Below are 17730 nucleotides of genomic sequence, written 5' to 3' on the forward strand. Positions count from 1 at the left end.
CCGGAGTAATGCTATGTACTGTTATTTTTATTATCTCAAAATTAACTTAATTTTTAAAATTATTATTTAATTTAAAATAATAATAAATTAAGGTAAGAAGCACATCCTGACCCATTCTACACCCTAACTCCGTGACCCACAAGATCAGACAACACGTGTCTGATCGTGTGGCTACAAAAACGTCCCTTTGCACGCGAGGGACAGAGAATCCCTTGCTACGACAACCTAAACCTCGACCATCTCAAACAGTTTGATCTCTTGCAAGTACAAAACAAATCTCATAGAGCTTATCAGATCAGACTGTTCCAATTTTTTTCTTTTTTGGGCTCAATCAAATAGTTCAAATTCAAAGGTAAATTTGTCACCTCTATAATTTTGTTTGCAGCTCAATTTGATCAAATTTTGTATTTTTTGTCGGATTCTGTTATGCTCTGTTTGGTTGCTGAGAAAGCAAGGTAAAAGAAAAGAAAATGAAAGAATAATTCAAGTAAATTTTTTAATATAAATTCTATCTTCCAGTTGAATCCTTGTTATCCTTGCTTATCTCATGATCTGTGATGGCTTTGAATTTGACTTGTGGATGACGATCAGGTGCACCTGTAGTGTCATTTACAATATATTAGGTGTTCGTGATTCCAAAAGAATGGTTTTTTCTTGGGTGGGTTGAATTATAATGATTTTCTTGGGATCTCTCTTATTTTCCTTTGTTTTCTTAGCGACCAAACAGTACATGAAATGAGATATTGTTATTTTTCCTTAGATTTTTTTATGAGAAATCGATCTATTTGTTCAATTTTGTTATTGGAATTATATAATTCCGCCTTGCTAATTGTGGATCATTATGGTTACGTTCTTATATAATGTATCCAATAGAATATAGAATCTAGAAATTTTCTGGGAAAATTTGTTCTTCTGTTTTCATTTTCTGGGAAAATTTTTTCTTTCTGTTCTATGTTCATCTTGGTTGAAATTGGTTTCTGGAAAATTTTCAAGCGAAGTTATAGGATTTTGTGCAATCTTGGAGAAAATTGTATGATGATATGCTTTCGTTCTTAAGGGTCCGATTGGGATTGCAGTTTCAATAAGTCTGATTTTAAAAATTGCGTTTTTGAAATTGCTACTTTTTAAAATCGTAAAGGCGTTATCAAATATTTGTTATGCAAAATCGTGATTTTAGTTTAAATTTGCGCTTTTTCGAATATGCATCCCCTAGTCTGCTTATAGAAATCGTAGATTTTTTTTTCATATTTTACATTAAGTGCTTTTTAAATTGCAATGCCAAACACCTTATGTTTTGTGATATCTTTTAAAAATGCAGATTATTCTTGCGAAGTCGCAATCCCCAAACGCACCCTAAGTTTGTTTCAAGTTAATTTTTATTACTCTTCATTTGATTATATAATATGTTTTCGTTCTCCTTCAAGCTAGCTAGGTGTTTTCTATTGTGTACATCCTGTGTAATGATATTTCCATTACTTATAAAAATAAAAAAGTTTTCCTTTGAGAAAAATTTTGTGCTTTGGTTCATTATGGGATTTCATGAACTCTGCCCCCTGGGCCATAGTTTTATCCTTTGTTATGACTAAGAAGTATCACTTTGTAATCTACAGATGATAGCTGGGTTACCAAAATTTGCTGCAATTGTGTTGCTGGTACTTTTGTCAACCCTGCAAGTAGTGTTTGGGATTAGGTTTGTGATTGACAGGGAAGAGTGCTTCTCTCATGATGTCAAATATGAAGGGGATACGGTCCATGTATCTTTTGTTGTAATTAAGGTTGATGGAGCTTGGCATTATGCTCAAGATGGCGTAGATCTTGTGGTAAGCTGATAAATCTAATTGTTTTATGCCTTATTGTTTCTTATTCTTGCTGAGAAAGCTACCATTGATACTACAACCTGGTCGAAATCTTCAGGTGAAAGGACCTACTGGCGATCAGGTTCATGATTTTCGTGACAAGACAAGTGAGAAGTTTGAGTTTGTGGCTCATCACAAGGGACTCCACCGTTTTTGCTTCGCTAACAAGTCTCCCTATCATGAAACAATTGACTTTGATATACATGTTAGCCATTTTACATACTACGATCCGCATGCAAAAGATGGTGAACCATTCTTCAATATTCTCAGTCCTTGATGTTTTTTTCAAGCCCTTAGAATTATGGATTTGGACTCACTGGCTTTGTTTGTGCATGCCTGCAGAGCATTTCAACCCCTTATTAGAACAGATATCAAAGCTGGAGGAAGCTCTATACAATATTCAGTTTGAACAGCATTGGCTAGAGGCACAGACTGAACGTCAGGCAATAGGTATGAGTCGGAACTCTGAATTCCTTTGAATAGAAGTAAAGCACGGTCCTAAAATGGTTTGATGCTTGTATCTTTTTTTCCTCATTCATTCCCTTTGGACTTCATAAATCACATTTTCCTTCAAACTTTTGGATGCTAAGAATCTTGGCTTCAAACCAATTAGGGAATATGTGCCAGATCTGTTCGTCCAACTGATTAAACCCTTTTGAAACTTTAACCTCTTGGAGCGAAACGAACCCCCTTTTTGGCCTTCTTCTGCTTTCCATCCAACAGATAGTTGATTGCCATTTTAGACCAAATCAAACTCCTACTACTGGAGATATCATTGAAGATGAAGACAAGGAAGATAAGCATTAAAGTGTCAATAGAAGAACACTCATGATAGAATAGTGTCAAGTGTAAATAGAAGAACACTCCTGATAGGACTCTTGTATTCATATAGAGTTTAACTTGTATTGTTATTATAGAGTTTAAGTTAGAATTGATATGTAACTCAAGTTTGATTATATATACAAACATTGCGCTTGAGGGTGAGAAGAGAATAACTTCTCCAAAGTAAGCCAAAGTGAACAGTTGGTGTAAATACCAACCACATGAGGTAACAACCCGTAGGACAAAGTGGAAATAAGGGCACTTATGAGGAGCTTATCTTGGTGATACAAGTCTGAAAATCTGGATTTGCAACCAGCATGCCAGATGTAGAATAGGCAGTGAGTTTTGGTGGCTGAGAATGCGTGCCATCAACAAAACCCGATAAGATCATGGCCTTCGAGAAAAGGAACAACAACAACCTTCCAAAAGGTATAGTTATCCCGGGTGAGTTTGAGGGTAATATGGTGAGTGACGTCAGGGGCGAGAGGGTAATATGGTGAGTGACGTCAGGGGCGGAACTAGGATTTTTTCTTTGGGGAGTCCGAACTTTTATATATATATATATATATATAGTCCCTTATGTGTGTGTGCGCGCGCATTTTTGTAAAATTAAATTAGCCGAAAAAAACAAAGAGGATTCAATGTGTTGCCAGCTAGGTGTAGTTGGCATGTGCAAGTTTTGAATCCAAGCAAGCAAGTTTCAACATGGTATTAAATAGAAGATGCATGGTATAAAAATCTGTAATGCAAATTACAGATGAGAAGGTGATAGCTACATTGAAAACCTGGGCTAATAGGACCTGCAATGCAGAAATCCTGCAAGCAAGCTCAACACAAAAACGTGGCTGGGGTGAAAAGTTTTCATTGGGGTGAAAAAATTTCATTTTGCTGGGGCCCTTAAGGACATAATATATATATATATATATATATATATATATATATATATATATATATATATAAAAATTAAAAATTAAAAAAAAATTAAAAAAAAAATAAAATTTGCAAGGCTTTTAGAAATCCTTGGGGTTGCCATGGACCCCCCAAGGTGTGCTGTAGGTCCGCCCCTTAGTGACGTGCAAAGGATTGTGGGGAGCAGCAGATGTTATAGGTAGTGTAGTGGAAGAGGTGGTGAAGGAAGTAGCCAAGGAAGCAGGAAAAATTTTTTTTGACGTTAGTCGTGTGTAATAGCTCTTATACCATATAGGATTTTGTGTAATACTGCCTACCTCAACCGGTATGGCAATGTTTCTATATATAATCAAACTTGAGTTACTTATCAACTCTAACTTAAACTCTATAATAACAATACAAGTTAAACCCTAGATGAATACTAGAGTCCTATCAGAAGTGTTCTTCTATTTACACTTGACACTAGAGTTCTATCATGAGTGTTCTTCTATTGACGCTTAATGTTTATCTTCCTTGTCTTCATCTTCAACGATATCTCTAGTAGTAGGAGTTTGATTTGGTCTAATAGGATTTCTCTGATTAGTTCAGTTACTTGATTATCATATCTGCCATGCCCTTCACAATATTAAGGAATCTCTTAGTTCCCTACTAACCGGAGGTCTTCAAGCTTGATTCTGTCATGAGATTGCATCATACTGTAGGTGCTGCATAAGGAAACCTTCTTAGTTTTGAGTAAAAAAGTTGCTGACTTGAATAGATACGATGTTAATCCATTTGGTTAAGAGTTTGTACACACCACACGCCCATGCACTCATGTGCAAACATTGTTGGCATGAACATGAAATCACCCTCTCTCTCTCTCTCTCTCTCTCTCTCTTTGCACAAGCATTTGCTAGATAGACTTATAATGAATTAGTTTGTCATTCATTTCATAACCTAACCTTGCCGTTTCAATGGGAAATGCAGTAAATGATGGAATGAGCAAGAGGGCTGTTCACAAGGCCTTTTTCGAATCAGCAGCACTCATTGGTGCTAGCATTCTCCAAGTTTACCTTCTGCGCCGGCTGTTTGAGCGGAAGCTTGGGACGTCCAGAGTTTAGATGTGGAATTGCCATAGGATATTTATCAATTTGTAGAATCATGAAGCCAGACTCTTCCTTCAGGCTTTTGTTTGCCTTTTTGAATTTTTGTGATTACTCCAGGACAAAACAACATGCATAGAGACCGTTTTGTTTACTCTTTGGCAGCCTTGCCTTGAAGTGATAGTGTCCTGGAGGCACAAATACATGTATTTCAGCTCAACTGTGGACGTACATTAGATTAGCTGCCATTTTGACCAATCTATGCACCAAAGGCAACCCTTAGCCACAGGCTGCATCCATATATCATTGGTTATTTTATACCAGTTCATTGTTGCAATAAGCAAAGTCCTTGACTGGCAACAATGACGCATGGAAATAACAAGGCCGTAGAAATGTGTTTCATTTTTTAGTATATAGAACAATGTGTATTTGAAGAAGGGTAGCTTCACACGGGGATCTCACCCTACACAGTAGTATAGTATAACCAGAAAACAAACGACTATGTTGGCTAAGGGTAAAGGTTAGACCAACCCTTACAGGCCCCCCTCTCCCTCCAAAGGGTAAAGGTCAGACCAACCCTAGAATAAGAGGAAACTTACTTTATAAGTGTTTTACATGACTCATGTGCAATCATAATGTGTATAAGTTTTTGGGCATCATCCTCTTATAAACTGGTTTTCAATGGTGGATTCTACGTAAAGTTTGTAACTACCATATAAAAGTTCATTTGAGCTAGACTTTCAACAGAACTCTTGTCCAAATCCTCATTTCTTCGAGAACAAGAGAAGCCAATGGGTTGAGTTTTGAGTTGCTCTAAGGACAAATGTTAAATTAAGAGGCTGTTAGAAAAAAAAATTCTTTTAACTCAATTTAGAGAAAAACTTTATTTGCCCCTTAATCGGTTTATGGCAGGAATAAAATCACAAAAGCAAGAATCTGAGTGCTTAATGCGCATAAGAACACTATCGTAAGGTTGTTTTTTTATTTGACTAGCACACTTTGTGCTACTAAGGTCATCTCTTTCCTCTCCCACTTTAAAGGTTTGCAAAATAGTGGTAACCCTGTATTGGGTGATGACGTATTCCAATTTTTCAACTTTATTTCCCTTGACTTTTGTCTGTTCACAGTACTATTTGTTCTCCCCACCAAAAATAAAGAAAGAAAAAAAAAAGTTATTTAAGAAGAAATCATAGCGAAAATAATGTAAAATGTTTTGAAGATCACGAAAAGTCCGTAGAAGAGCTCGAGAATATCAGTTCCATTTTTTTTTTTTTTTTTTGCCAAGTAATGTATATATCAAAAAGGGTAAAATGCCCCTAAGTACTCAAAGCTTGAGAATATTAGTTCTTTGAATCATTAGTGAAGGTTATCGCATGTAAACATCATGCGTACTAAGATTGCGTGTTCTTTTACGCTTTATAATGAAAATAATTACTTATTAAAAAAAAAAAAATCATATCATAATCAAGGCCAATTTGATAATACAAATAACAAGAGAACAGACGTCACAAGCAAAGCACTAGAAGAGCACTAGCGTAATACAAGGCACATATGGGAAGAAATAGCCTGGCTTCTAATAAATAAACCACAACATCAGTGCATATAGATACAATAAGTATTTGTCTTCTTTACCTATTCCCTCACCACAAATCGTTTTACAGCACACACTACATTGATTCCAGCAGAGGCCACCATGGCTCTACAGCTCCCATCTTCTTTGGGGCAAATATGGTGGAGCTAGTTACAGAAAAACATGCTCTCTTATGTTGAAGCACTCACACAGGAAGGACCTTATCAGGATTGTGTAGGTGGGTCTTGAATGCAGCAAAACCATTTTTTCTGAAAACCAGTGAATCATGACACATCACATATTAGCTTTTACAAAAAGTGGGTGGCAAAAATGAATCATCCATTTTTCAGTTCTAGAAATAAAGAAAGCAAATAGCATCTTACAGGCTGAGGCTTGCCAGGATCCACTCCAGGCTTAATTTGAGGATCACCCTTTCCTGGTGACTCTGGTTTGCCACCCGTCTTCTTCTCATCCCTAGCCTTATTAAAAATCACAGTAAATCCCTCAGCTGAAGCAGGATCGTTGACATCCCAATCACCAAATTTTGGCAGTGGTCGACCCTTGTCCTGCTGGAGAAACAGAAAGGTAAAAAAGTTCCTATTAACGATTCTGATAACTGTGAAAGGCAGAGGACAGCCGCATAACAAAAAAAAAGTAACCATGTGTACAAACGTTATGCAAATTGTCATTGAGAAATATGTACCCAAAAAGGGAACTACTAAAATCCTCATTCTCCTTCCAATGATGAACTTCAGAAATGGAACATAGAATTAACCCTATCACAATTAGAAACAGAAGCCACATAATTCAACCCAAGTAATTTTCTTCTCCTCTGATGGAACTGAACTTAATTAGCAAAACTAAAGAAAATATTTGGAGACTAAGGGGGAAAACTGATGATATGGAGCATTCTCCATCCAACATGGAGGACTAAAACACAGTAAGATGCAAACAAGCACATATATGAAAGCAATAGAATGATATTGCTAATGGTGCAATGAAAATTAACTCGAAAAAGGAATTAAACTCTTATGCAATCATACACAAAATTTGAATATATAAGCGGCTGATTGCCACAATTCAAGCAACCAGTTACCAAATGAAAAGCATTCTATAACAAAGTCAGATGCTCATATTAGTCGTATGTCACCAATGATAATTAAATATTGATCCCAACAAGTTTGAAATAGGCTTCTAATTGATAATTTCCCATGAAAGCAGCTAACTACACAACACACTCGTCCATAAGTAAAAGCAAAGCATATGACAGACACCTTAATCAAGCAGTATTTTACCCCAAGATTCTAGACACCCGAGTACATAAAAGGACAGACCTTCATTCTGCTATGTCCCTACCTTCATCCACGTTAATTGGTCAGTCATAACACTCCAATACTTCCTCATAATCATGCCATAAAGCTTTGCCTCATCTGAGGCATTCTTTCAGGTCCTCTCAATATTGCATTAGTCATCTCACCCGACTGAGCAATCATACAATGAACAAAATAGCTACAGCTTTATACACTTCGTAAGGTGTCCAACTAGGTAGCACATTCAACTCATCCTACCTCATGATTAGGTGAACTCTAATAAACTGGAATTTCACTTGATTCAATGCATTAATCGATCGGCACAATCCCACTATACACTTTGGGTTGATTTTGAGTAAAAGCATACTTGAAATAACCCGCTCCGACACAAAGTGAAAAATTTAAACAAGATATTACGTAATTTTCATTGACTTTAGTGCCATGCGACTACATCTATAGTTCTCCATACCCATGGCAATTTGCTGTTTTTCATGTCTTTAAGTCATTTTTGTTCATTCCAGAATCCAAATATCATTAGTAATTGCTCGGGTGTACTAACTAAAAAAGAAAAAAGAAGTGAAAGAAGTAGTAGCAACTTATGGATTATAAAATCAATCGTGATCAACTTATTCCCAGTTTACTGAATTCATGATAAAGACCAAAGATAACAAATCGCAGAATTAAGCACAAACTTTGCGGTCCAATAACCATCTAAGGATTTGCTGGGTCAGCAAAGATACATTTTCTTTTTTATCAACTTGGCAGTGATGGGAGGGGTGGGGGTGAATGTTAGACAATTACATATATAATCAAAGAAATCCCATATACAAAATGAAAAAAAGAAGAAAAAAAAAATACAGCAATCATAGAAGAAAACCTCGAAAGTACTAGTAAGTCACTCCTAATCAGGTAAACATACATTAGAACAAAGCTCCCACACGATGTTGCAGACATGTCTTAGATCAATACAAAGCTCCTCAGAATAGCAAAACAGATTCTCCAATCAAGTCGTTAACATAATCACTTTTTTCAGAGAAACATAAACTCGTTTACTTTTACAATATATATTTAAACTTTTGACATTTCACATAAACACAGACACAAACGGACTGACCCAAAAGATCTTTCCTTTTCCTAAAACCATTTTTTTTTTTCTCTGTGTAAAAACATTCTACACACCTTATATGCTCTCTTTGATTTTTGTTTCTTTTCATTTGTGTAATAAATCTCTAAAAGAAGATTCCATTTCCTCCAACAACAGGAAATTGAATACACAGTTATTCCAAATTCAAATACACAAATCATTGATTTATAATTCATGGACGGCCACTAAAGAAGCTAATATAATTGGTAAAAATTCAGAGAACATACAGAATTATTGCTCAACTTTAACATAATTAATCAAATACGCCTTCGACCTTAAATTAAGAATATGAAAAATACCCAAATGATCAAATCCGTTACCAATCTCAACCAACCGAAACTGAAGCTCAAATCGATCAACAATCGAATCGAATCGAATCGAGCACAAAAAGCATCACAGGAAATAAAACAAAGAACTTCTAATACCAAACAAAAAAAAAATTACTATTTTTAGAGAGAGTTTACGTACCGACATGAATTCTAGAGAGAGAGGGAGAGAAACTTTTCTGGGAAAAGAAAAAGACTACAGAGCTATAAAGCAAGAAAAACCAGAGAGAGAGAGTCTTTTAGAGAGAGAGAGACACAGAGGGTGGTGATGAGGAGCTTTGTGAGTTGGGCCAGAAATGGGCCTTTATACCATGTGAAACGGAGAAATATTTAGGGCCAACGGTTTTGATTCAACGGCGTTATATTTGACAGGGACATGAAAGGTGTGACGCCGCCGTTAGTCAGTGTCAGCCGTGACGTGGAGTAAGAGAGAGAGAGAGAATTAATAACGGAACGGTGGTGGTGAGCTGGCAAACGGTGCTGTTGGGGTTGCACCGAGGCAGTGGGCACATTGAGTACTTGCTGGCAATCCTTTAACAGTTTGGATTTTCGATGTCTTAATCTTAATTAATGAAAGTATTTTAGTTAGAGACTCACATCCTCTACCAAAAGGGGGACCTACGGATCACCTCTAGGTGTACACAATAAATATTTTATGTGCTGCCACGTGTTGACATGTAATTTTGAGATTGTTATTTATTTATTTATTTATATTATTATTATTATTATTATTTTCTGAAGATTGATGTAACTTCAATCATATGTTGACATATATCAACTAGTTGTAAATGAGTTATAAGTCTAACATTACCAAATTTTAAAAAGCTTAATTGGCGTTCGCTGAGTCGACTGTTTGCAATGAGAGTCAATAACAGGCAACGTTTGATCGACCAATATCAAAAACACAATTCCTAAATACTCAAATCCAACTCAATATTAGGTTTCTTATTTTTTGAAAGGTCTAATTGGAACTAAATCCATTAAGATTGGGACATCTATTTCAAAACAGGACACAAGAAACACATGTTTCAATCTCAATGGGTTGTTCTGCCTTGTAACACTTAAACGCTCTCATTCGGTTTATCTCCTTGACCCATCCCATTCGATTTTGTCAACATAACCAAATTTTCACTTTCTATTGTATTTTTATTTTATTTTGTTTTCTTCAAATTAAAGTTTTCTTATGCTTATTGGCTTAATTCGGCGGGTTGTTTTCTTATTTGAGCATGTTGTGGAATATTATAGGTTGTGGGATGTAAGGGATAGGTATTGGGTTAGTTCTTGTGGTGCCATAGTAGTGGGGGCAGTGTAAGGGATTTCAGGCCATGGAGGCTGAAGGTGGGCTCGGCTCATCTTCTCTTCTTTTTCAATCCCTTATCCCATTCAGTCTAAAGTATGCCACCTTTTTTTAAGTACATTCCTACAACAGAAACAAGCAAAATATGCCACAGTGAATCATGGGTTTTCAACCTAAGCCATCACATCTTTCCAGACTTAAAAAATGCATTTAGATATGATGTTGGTTTTGCTGAAAAACATTGTCCTCGGAGAGATATGTGATTTTGATTATTGAAGCTTAACCCGCTCACCTTCTTCATTTTTATCCAAAGAAAAAAAAAAAAAAAAAATCAAACTTATTTCTTCACATTAATAAACAACTTTCTTCGCTTTTTACTTACAAAAAATTTAAAACTTATTTTACTTTTATGTCACATCAACCCACAGCCACCTTTATATCATATCAATCAATTCTTTTCTCATTTCTTCTCTAAAAAATTTAAAATTTATATATGCTAATACTGCTCAATAAAGTACTGCTTTCTAGGGTTTTGGGTTTTTTTTTTTTTTCTTTCCTCTAAAAGTATTCTAATGTGATATAAAGGTAAAAACTATTTTTGTATTTTGATAAGCTTGATGTGTTTTGAGTTGTTTGTTAATATATTTTGTCTTGAGAACAGAAAACAAAAGACAATAAATTCAAACAAACATGACCATGGTTTTTGCATGTGGAAGCAAGGCCTTGAGTGATAAAATTGTTAGATTCTGTATGCCACGCAGCAGCAAATGCATTATATTTTCATTATTTTATTTTGTAAAAGGGAACCCCTGGACAAGTTCTATGACAGACAGCCAAGTTCCTGCCTCCATTACAGGGTGCAGATTCAACACATTGAGGGCCTAATGCTCACTACACAAGCCAGCTTTATTAATAATAACATTAAATTTTAGACACACCACTATTCTGGTTCCCTCGTAGGGCCAACTTCTTTTACCATCAAGTTGCTTCATCCACCTCTTTTGGGCTGCTATCTATACTGCAAGCAATCTTGGTCTTCCCAAAATACCTGGGGAGAAAGAAAAAAATCATGACCCTGAAAAAATTTACATTGACAAAATATGTATTTTCAGCCTGAGAACAACTTATAGATTGGTTATTACGTGCCACTAATTTTTTGTCCTGACCTTCCAACCAATGGACAGCATTGCAGAGCTCAGTGCTCACAAAAATCCTGAACCTCCCAGTGAATTCCCCCAAGCAGCATGTGAAGAAATGTCTCCTTATTGCTTGACACTGGCTGCTGTGGCTCCATCTTCTAGTTCTGTTTTTGGCAGTATTGGTGAGAAACAAATCTAAACCAAGATACTCATGGATTAGCAAAAATTGAGATTAAAAAGAGAGAGAGAGAGAGAGAGAGAGAGAGAAAAGGTTTAGATGAGAAAGCATGCACGCATAACAGAAATGAAATCATACCCACATTCCTTCACATAACATCTGAAAAAAGGAAATTTGATATATTCTTTGGAATATTCTTTGGAAGTAAGTTTAATATCCTGTCTGAATATCTTCATCAGGTTTTAGTGGAACTTGCAATCAGAAAGTAACCTCAATTGAGACTTAAAACTTCAGCTTTACGATGATAACTTTTTGATGACCAAAAGCGGCTTTTCATCCTCCATTCCTCACAAAATGCTAGCTGTGTTTTGCACTTTCTTTGAGCAACATAACCCTGTCAAAAGTTAATTGATCAGGAGCAAATGGATATCATCTGAGGTGGCACTCAGAATTAGAAAGAAGTTAAAACCAAGGAACAGCAAACAAGACCACTGATTGCTTTTTTATGGTATGTCAAGATGATTGATGGTTTATCAACAACAAAACTCATGTTCTCCAAATCGAACTGTGCAATCATTTCAACAAATTAACATAACATCAGGAAAAATGAAAAAGATTTAAGGCATTAATGCACTCCCCATCAACATTATATTACAACAAAAAGAATCTAAGATTAACCTTTAACATATTGTACTCTTCCTAATTCAAATTACCAATAAAAGAACAAACTTTATTTGTTGTTTTCTCTGATCTGTGACTAAAAATCACAAATATTAATTCATGTTGTAGCTCCATCACAAAAATTGCTCTAAAAGGCAAAGAACCAGTAATAAAAACATCTCCCGAAAGTGTTACTATTATGGTTGGACACTAGAATTCTTACAGCCCATTTGATCCATAGATTACAATTGAGATGATGAAGCCAAAACTTCATTTTCCATTTTTTTCTCTACATCAGCCACAATATGCAGATACTTATCATGTGGGACCCTAAAGGCTTTAGATATAAAATAAACTAAGGGACCATATGTGACGCCCTAGAAAATTAGTCCCACATTGGGTGGGTGGATTACCCATATTAAGTGGGTAAATTATAAAGGTGCTCATGAGTAGTAAATCCAACATTGGTTCCTTATAAGGTGAGACTAAGGTTTATAAGTAATTCTAAGGAGCTCAAATTGTAACTTGATTAGTTATTTTAAGTAATAGCGCAGACGTGATTATGCTTTCCCTGGGTGCTTGCTCTATAAATATAAGGATGACAATTTTTTACATGACCCGCAAATCTAACAAGAACCAAATACGAAATTAGTGGGTTAGGGTTGAAGAGTTTGACCTGTTTAATTAAATTGTTCGAGTTAAAATTGACTTATATAGTTTTATACTCATGTCTTGACACGAACTGAACCCACATGCAAACATGAATTGTCATTCCTACATAAACATGCATACATACTTTTATAGAAACAATTCGACTTACAGTGAAAGTCACACAACTTATGTTGGCAATAACAGATTCAGCTCAAATGTTGATCTTATGTGACGGTATCTAAATGCTTCAACAACCAACATAACACATCAAAGAGTAAAACCCTCTCTATCATCAAACGCAGGTTGTATTATATTTCCCATGATATTCAAGCATGAAGTATAGTGCATATCACCTAAAATAAACAAAAATGGATAATTAGTTAAATAAGGAAATGAGAAACACATTAAAAGGAAACAGAATTAAAGGATACGACATATAGAATGTGAACCACAAGATAAGGGACTGAAGCAGTTTAAAAAAGTACCAGTATCATGAGTATAACAACTGCAATTGTAATGGAAGTCCAAAGTCAGCGTTATCTCCCAGACCTCCAAAAGAAAGGTTATTTCTCGTGTACCAACTCAGATTACATTGTTTTCCTACTTCTTTTTGGCTTCCTTCTGTTTTTCTTCAACAAACTTATTTTTTCCATAGCAATGATCAATCCCTCATTTAATTGTTGTGTACTTCGACCCCAATCCCAAGATATCCATCCCCTTTCCTGCAAGTCCTTCAAAAGCATTTCTCCCTTGACAAGATTATTTTCAGCTACAATGGCATCGAGAAGAACAGTATAGGTGGTGGTGTTGTGCCATAGACCTTTTTGTTTCATCTCTTCATAAAGTTCAAATGCAGGCACAACATCACCATTAGCACATAGTCCTGAAATGAGAACATTATAGGCAGCAACATCAAGCTTCACACCACAATTTTCCATAATGCCTCTCAACTTTAGGGCCTCTGTAAGGTTAGCATCCTTGCAGAACACATGCATCAAAGATGTAAATGTTGCAGTAGTTGGAACGAGTTGCATCTGGAGCATGCAATTAAGAACCAGCATGGCTTCTTCAATTTTCCCACATCGTGCAAGCCCTCTAACCATAGCACTCTCAGCAACATCACAGGAACTGATACCTAGTGCTCCCATCTCGTCTTTAAGCTTGAATGCTCCTTTTATATCTCCCACTCTACACATACCATTAATTAGAGTGATATACTGCTTACACCTAGGGATGAACCCCTTTTCCAACATGTCATGCAAAAAAATATGGGAATCTTGGAAAGATAAATTTCTAACCAGTCCGTTAAAGATCGCATTTTGCGTATCTACATCAGAAATAACTCCAAAAACATTCATAATATTAATCAGATCAAATGCCTTCCCCATCTCACCAGTTTCACAACACTTGGTAATAAGCATGTTAAATGTAAACTGATCAGCTATAACACCTTCCATTATCATTTTTTTCAACATTTTGATACCAATGTCCAACATACCAGACTCACAAAGTCCAAGAATAAGAGAATGGCATGTTAATTTATCAGGCAGAAAACCTGCCCTGGTCATAGCACTATACAATCTAGAGCATGTCAATAAAATCCGTTTCTTTGAATATCCATGCAATAGAATATTATATGTAGACAAGTTAGGCCTCAAACTTTTGCTCCTCATAGTAGAAAAGACATCATTTGCCTGCACCAGTTTTCCCATCCTTGAGTATCCATCTAAAACTGCATTAAGTGCAATAGTATCAGGGCTCAGACCTTTGTTCTCCATCTCTTCATAAAGATATAAGGCTGCCTTTGATTGTCCGGCCTTGAAAAGGCCGTCAACTAAACAGGAATACAGTACCAGATTTGGAGATAGAGTTTCATTTTGCAACAACTTTTCCAACAAGAGGATAGCTGCAACCAATTTGCCTTTCCTGCAGAACCCAGAAAGAAGGATAGTGTATGTATGACTGTCAGGTAGCACACCATTCTGGATCATCTCATCAAGAAGGACCACTGCCTCTGACAAATTCCCCAATTTACATGTCTCAGCAAGTATTGTATTGTAGAGAACAGTATCTACCACAGAGGGAATGCAGTTGAGTTTATTCAAAAACTTCTTTGCCTCCCCCAGATTTCCCCCCTTGCATAGCCCTTTCAGTAAACTCCCATATGTGAAAGGACTTGGGTGATGACCTAATCTAATCATTTCATCAAGCAATGAAAATGCTTTTAACCCATCACCCAAATTTCCGTAGCCATCTATAATACAATCAAAAGTTACAGAGTTAGGACCAAGGCCAATTCTACTCATGTGATGCATGAAATTTTCTGCTTCTACGAGTTCTCCAACCCCACATAAAGAAGTAACCAACACGTTACATGTGAAATGGTCCACTTCATGCCCGTTGCGAATCATAGCTGCATAGACTTTAAATGCCTCTGCAATGTTCCCCATCTTGCAAGAATTATAAACTAATGTAGAGTATATGATATTGTTTGGTACAAGTCCAGCTTTATACATTTTGCATATTATCTCCTTTGCACTTTTTATCTTCCCGAGACTGCAAAATCCGTTTATGAGCACTGAAAATGTGACAACATCAGGATTGACACAATCTGTGCACATCTTATAGAGCAACTGCACAGCTTCATCAAGCAACCCCTTTTTGCATAATCCATCAATCATTACTGTGTATGCAATACAACTAACCACCATCCCTTTCATCCTCATTCTCTCCAGGATGCTGCTCGCTAAGTCAAACTTGGCATGCTTGCACAGCCCATTTAAAAGAGTCCCATAACTGACATCATTAGGTCGCATTCCTCCCTCTTCCATCATATCCAAAAGTCTAAATGCTCCTTCAAAATTACCCCTGCTACAGTGCCCATCGACCAAAGCATTGTAAGTAATACAGTTTGGTGAAATATTAAGCAATGACATCTCATCCAAAAGCCGAGTAGCAACTTCAATCTTTCCCTCCTTAACAAACCCATTGATCAGAGTATTATAGGTCACTTCATTAGGAAATAACATCTTTTTCCTCATCTTTTTTAGCAGTAAATAAGCTTTCGCACTCCTGTTGTTTCTACACAGATCATCAATCAACATATTATATGTACATACATCTGCTTCAATACCCTTAGATCCCATGTGATCAATCAGCTCAAATGCCGCTTTGTATCTCCCCTTCTTGCAATACCAATTCAGCAAAGTATTGTAAGTAACTATGGTTGGAATATAACCACTCTCTTCCATCTTTCTTAACAGATAACCGGCTTTTTTAAGCTTCCCTTCCACACATAAACAATTTAGCAATATATTAAAAGTAGCTACATTAGGACAAACCTCCCTGCTAAGCATTTCCTTGAAAAAAGACCAAACCGACCCAGCTCCCCGATCTTTCACCATAGAAGCTAGAATCATATTACAGGTAAAAATTGACGGCCTAAATCCTCGAGAACCCATCAAATAGAAAGTTTCCACAGCATCTCCAACCATCCCTTCTTTAACATACACCCTAATTAGAAGGTCAAAAACTGCAGGACTTGAATTGCAAAGAGGGTATGTATTCATAAAAGCATCAAAAACAGAATTTGGCCCAATACCCATTCGTGATATGTGCCTCAAAGTTGATTTTGCAGGGTCATACATTCTAGCTCTAACAAGTACATGGGTTGTGATGCAGAGTACATGGGTAAGATGGTTGAGTTCCAAACCAGGTTGCTTGATGACCCAGTTGAAGAATTTCAAGGCCAGCCTTCCATGAACAGGTCTAAGTGAAGCCAACCTATACTCCATATGGTTCAGTGACTCCCAACGGTCTATAGTAAGAATTGCGTATATGCTCTTCTCCATTTCTGAACCTGTTCCCCAAAACCAAAACTTTCAATGAGAAAACATATACAATAAAAACACACAAGTAGCACAGTCACGCATACGTGTAGAGAGAGAGAGAGAGAGAGAAAGGCATACCGGAGGTTTGTGTGTTCTGCTTCTGCAGAGGTTCATTTTGGCTGCGAGAAGTGTGTAAATTCTTTTCTCTGCTAAAACTAGAGAAACCCATGTGAGAAAAACGTCTAAAGTTTGATAATTTGTGGAAAATTAGAGAGATTCTGGCTGATGAAGAACTCAAACACGAATACATCAGTGGCTCCTCTGTTCCTCACTCCTCAACATCGCGCCATTACTCTGGAATTATAGTTATAGGAAGAAGTAAAAAACTAGTCCAGAGAATTTCATTGATACCAATTTTGGGCCCAGGTAATGGGTATTTACAAGGGATTAGAAATGGACTCAAAAAGGAAAGTTGAGATTGTGATGTGCAGTATGCGGGCTCCTGATCCAAAGAGTCTATAATAAGCTTGGACCTACCCCAAAATGCAAAGTTGTCTTCTTGAACGAATCTTTGTTTTTGAGTCATTAGCAACAAGTTTTGGAGATAATAGAGTCTCCAAGGCGAGGCAAGTTTTAAAGGATATTATATTTTGGTTATACATGGGAACTACACATTTACAATCCTCTAATTACCATCTTTTTTGTAATGTCCTTTCCAATTTTTAGATTTTGTAATGCCTCCCCAATATATTATTGTGATTACAATGTTGTCATTCCGCGATTCAAAATGAGATCTTTAAAAAAGAGTTAGAAAACCATAGATTTATTGTAAAAGATAATAGACTCATGGTAGGGGTCACAAGTGTGATACACCCGCTAAGACAAGAACCATAGGGCGGCAGAAAGTAGATTGATAAAAATAAAGAAGAGATGTGTAGATGACAAAAGTGATGAAT

General features: G+C 36.4%; 3 protein-coding genes and 1 long non-coding RNA gene across 5 annotated transcripts; 1 reads left to right on the plus strand and 3 right to left on the minus strand.

Annotated features, from left to right (window-relative positions):
* The first annotated feature begins 209 nt into the window (after positions 1–209).
* On the plus strand, positions 210–4957 carry LOC148586659 (transmembrane emp24 domain-containing protein p24beta2-like). The gene is made up of 5 exons (XM_088514194.1): positions 210–352; positions 1611–1820; positions 1915–2101; positions 2199–2306; positions 4554–4957. The coding sequence occupies exons 2-5, from the start codon at positions 1611–1613 to the stop codon at positions 4685–4687; spliced, it is 639 nt and encodes a 212-aa protein (XP_088370320.1). The 5' UTR covers positions 210–352; the 3' UTR covers positions 4688–4957.
* Positions 4958–6130: 1173 nt separating this feature from the next.
* NOI (RPM1-interacting protein 4 (RIN4) family protein) lies at positions 6131–9298 on the minus strand. Of its 2 annotated transcripts, none has more exons than XM_059587053.2 (3): positions 9162–9298; positions 6623–6805; positions 6131–6508 (listed from the first exon to the last, which is right to left on the minus strand). In XM_059587053.2, the coding sequence occupies exons 1-3, from the start codon at positions 9165–9167 to the stop codon at positions 6464–6466; spliced, it is 234 nt and encodes a 77-aa protein (XP_059443036.1). In that variant the 5' UTR covers positions 9168–9298; the 3' UTR covers positions 6131–6463. The 2 variants fall into 2 exon arrangements, with proteins under 2 accessions (XP_059443036.1, XP_059443034.1); XM_059587051.2 differs by having other exon boundaries at positions 6623–6808; positions 9162–9297.
* A 1784-nt stretch (positions 9299–11082) lies between these two features.
* LOC132175634 (uncharacterized) lies at positions 11083–11764 on the minus strand. Its single transcript, XR_009439451.2, has 2 exons — positions 11483–11764; positions 11083–11364 (listed from the first exon to the last, which is right to left on the minus strand). It is a non-coding gene; the product is annotated as an uncharacterized LOC132175634 (long non-coding RNA).
* A 1671-nt stretch (positions 11765–13435) lies between these two features.
* LOC132175633 (PPR superfamily protein) lies at positions 13436–17114 on the minus strand. The gene is made up of 2 exons (XM_059587636.2): positions 16913–17114; positions 13436–16803 (listed from the first exon to the last, which is right to left on the minus strand). The coding sequence occupies exons 1-2, from the start codon at positions 17082–17084 to the stop codon at positions 13532–13534; spliced, it is 3444 nt and encodes a 1147-aa protein (XP_059443619.2). The 5' UTR covers positions 17085–17114; the 3' UTR covers positions 13436–13531.
* Positions 17115–17730: the final 616 nt, after the last annotated feature.

The sequence above is a fragment of the Corylus avellana genome, chromosome 3 (assembly GCF_965113065.1).
Source record: "Corylus avellana chromosome 3, dhCorAvel1.hap1.2, whole genome shotgun sequence".
Classification (NCBI taxonomy): Eukaryota; Viridiplantae; Streptophyta; class Magnoliopsida; order Fagales; family Betulaceae; genus Corylus; species Corylus avellana.

Bases quoted from the DNA above. Each gene is read 5' to 3' on its own strand.
- LOC132175633 (XM_059587636.2), bottom strand. From the start codon at position 17,084: ATGTATTCGTGTTTGAGTTCTTCATCAGCCAGAATCTCTCTAATTTTC. The intron at 16,804-16,912 runs GTATGCCTTTCT...TTTGGGGAACAG, and splicing joins GCAGAACACACAAACCTCCG to GTTCAGAAATGGAGAAGAGC.
- NOI (XM_059587051.2), bottom strand. The intron at 6,509-6,622 runs GTAAGATGCTAT...ACTGGTTTTCAG, and splicing joins ATCCTGGCAAGCCTCAGCCT to AAAAAATGGTTTTGCTGCAT.
- LOC148586659 (XM_088514194.1), top strand. From the start codon at position 1,611: ATGATAGCTGGGTTACCAAAATTTGCTGCAATTGTGTTGCTGGTACTT. The intron at 1,821-1,914 runs GTAAGCTGATAA...CGAAATCTTCAG, and splicing joins AAGATGGCGTAGATCTTGTG to GTGAAAGGACCTACTGGCGA. The intron at 2,307-4,553 runs GTATGAGTCGGA...TGGGAAATGCAG, and splicing joins GACTGAACGTCAGGCAATAG to TAAATGATGGAATGAGCAAG.